At 36.3% G+C, this 2,435-nt stretch overlaps 1 protein-coding gene across 1 annotated transcript; it reads left to right on the forward strand.

The window, feature by feature from the left end:
- Positions 1-431: 431 nt before the first annotated feature.
- LOC128170098 (uncharacterized) lies at positions 432-1,318 on the forward strand. The gene is made up of 2 exons (XM_052836072.1): positions 432-544; positions 805-1,318. Exons 1-2 carry the CDS (start codon positions 432-434, stop codon positions 1,316-1,318), a joined length of 627 nt encoding a protein of 208 aa, XP_052692032.1.
- The last annotated feature ends 1,117 nt before the right edge of the window (positions 1,319-2,435 follow it).

The raw sequence follows: 2,435 nt of genomic DNA on the forward strand, positions 1-2,435 counted from the left end.
AAACGAAATTGCTGAAGATGTCACAAAAATAAAGAAAATCATGGAAGGCATAAGAACAGCAATGAAGGCTGAAGCTGAGTCTGTGAAAAAGCTGGTAGGCACAGTCACATCTGATAAAATAAAACAATGTGACAAAATAGAACAGTCATTATTAAAAACATTAAACGACCAAAACCAAACAATTGATGACTACATTAACTATCTCAATGATTTAGTCAAAACATGTTATGGTTACCTATCTCCCTCAGACATCAACAATTTAACATTTGCTCTTATATCTGAAAAAAATACTGATAAAACCAATACCAGAGACATCCAAACCAGTCCCACCCGTATTTACTGCTGGTCAATACAGCAAGGAAGATGTTGCCAAACTACTGGGTAGAATAACTGTTTACAACACTTAACCAGAAAACAGAAAAATAAAGCCCATGGAGACTGCTTCTACACAGTTGAAACCTACAGAGAAACAGAGGAAACAAGGCAATGAGAAATCTGACGTGAAACACACACTGTCTCTGTCTTCTTCTGTCACCAAGGTCCGGTAGTTCAAAATACCAGGTATTAAATATGTAATTCATATATCAATGGGTAAATCAGGTAGACTCTGGTTCAGTAATAGTAGTGGTAACCTTGTCCAAACAGATCTACAGGGGAATCAGCTACAAAAGATACAAACCAGTGGTGAAACTGAAGGCTACCACACAGTCACAGAGGACGGGGATCTGATCTATACAGACAAAGACAACAATGTCATCAATAGAATTATACTGGATAATACTATCACTGAATTCATTAAAACAGGAGACGAGACTGGAGACCATACAGTATACACTCCTCCCACATCAACGGGGACATACTGGTGGGGATGCATACAGATGGTGAAGCTAAAGTCAACAGGTACAACAAGACAGGGACAGAAATACAGAACATACAGAGAGACAACGAAGGACAGGAACTGTATAGAATACCATTCTACATCACAGAAAACATCAATGGTGATGTCTGTGTATCAGACTTTAACAAACATGCTGTAGTGGTGGTGGATAAATCAGGACAACGCAGGTTTTCCTACACAGGTCAGTCGTCAACGTTCACTCCCTGTGGAATATATACTGATGTACTCGGTCACATCCTGGTATGTGATGATGACAGTAACACAGTTCATCTCCTAAACCAGGACGGTCGGTTCTTGTCTCTACTACTCACACAACAAACTGGGATAAAGTATTCCTGCAGTGTGTGTGTGGATGATGACAACAATCTCTGGGTGGGACAATGGGGTAACATAGTGAAAGTGTATAAGTATCTAAAGTGACCAGTGTATATATGTATTTTATAGTTGGTAAACTATTGAGTAGGTTATTTTATAATATCAATATTTCTAACATTATATTAGATTTAACAGAAAATACATCCATTTGCAATTATCTTTTTTATTTATTTTTTACTTTATGCAGTAAAAAAGTATTCTCTATGGTTTTAACAAGTTTTAAAATATGCATGCTCATCACATGCAGTAATGTCATTGATATATGACTTACAGGTACAACTAGAATATATCATCGTAGTTATGGTCATGTAACAGAAATGCTTTAAATGATAGTACCTCAAATATAGAACTAGTAATCATGTGAGTTAAAAACTACATATCTTACCAGTGTAAATTTTGTTTCAATTAATACAATAAATATAGATTTGTTCTAACACATATACAACTAAACAATCATTTTGTGACGGTCATACCTGTTCAATAAGCATCGCCATTTAGTGTTCAGTTGGTAGATCACTTGACTAGAGATTCAAGAGGCCTGGGTTTGAATCACGCTGTAGTTCGTCATTATTTCTCCCATGCCGTTACGTTTGGTGCCGTGACCAATCCCTGGAACTGACAGGTTACCTCGATCCTGTCAGGGTAAAGAGCCTGGGTGATCTTTTCCGGCGAAGACCATGAAATCTAAGTGGAGGAATGTAACGATCAGACCGGTTCGAATACAGGCGCCATATAGCTCAGTTGGTTAGAGCACATGACTAGAAATCAACGATGCCGGGTCTAATTTTTTCTGCCCTAGATTTTTGAATGAAATTTTTTTAATGAATTTCTACTGATATAATTATTATTTTAAGATAAAAAAAAATAAGACATTTAACACACCGTTTGTTAAAGGGGTCATCTCAAAGTTTGTTAATTTTTAACATACACATGTAGGACCCTATGAGATTTTGCTTGAAATGTATCAATTTTGCACATATTTTACATTCTTCTACAACCTCTGCTTTAAAGATTCTTTTTCTGCTCTACATTTTAAAATTATTGCTAAAAGGCATGAAATGGTCAAATAAAAAAACCATTTACCTCCTGGTTTGTTCCAGGGGTCTTATCAAAGTTGTTTTTGCATGCCCAATATCCCAGATTTGTCAGATAATGGCTATTT

This window comes from Crassostrea angulata, unplaced genomic scaffold (assembly GCF_025612915.1).
Source record: "Crassostrea angulata isolate pt1a10 unplaced genomic scaffold, ASM2561291v2 HiC_scaffold_312, whole genome shotgun sequence".
Taxonomy (NCBI): domain Eukaryota; kingdom Metazoa; phylum Mollusca; class Bivalvia; order Ostreida; family Ostreidae; genus Magallana; species Magallana angulata.

What these genes read in the sequence shown, in the direction of transcription:
- LOC128170098 (XM_052836072.1), top strand. Translation starts at nt 432, where the DNA reads ATGGAGACTGCTTCTACACAGTTGAAACCTACAGAGAAACAGAGGAAA. An exon ending in TCTTCTGTCACCAAGGTCCG is followed by an intron (nt 545 to 804) that starts GTAGTTCAAAAT and finishes TCATTAAAACAG; the next exon opens with GAGACGAGACTGGAGACCAT.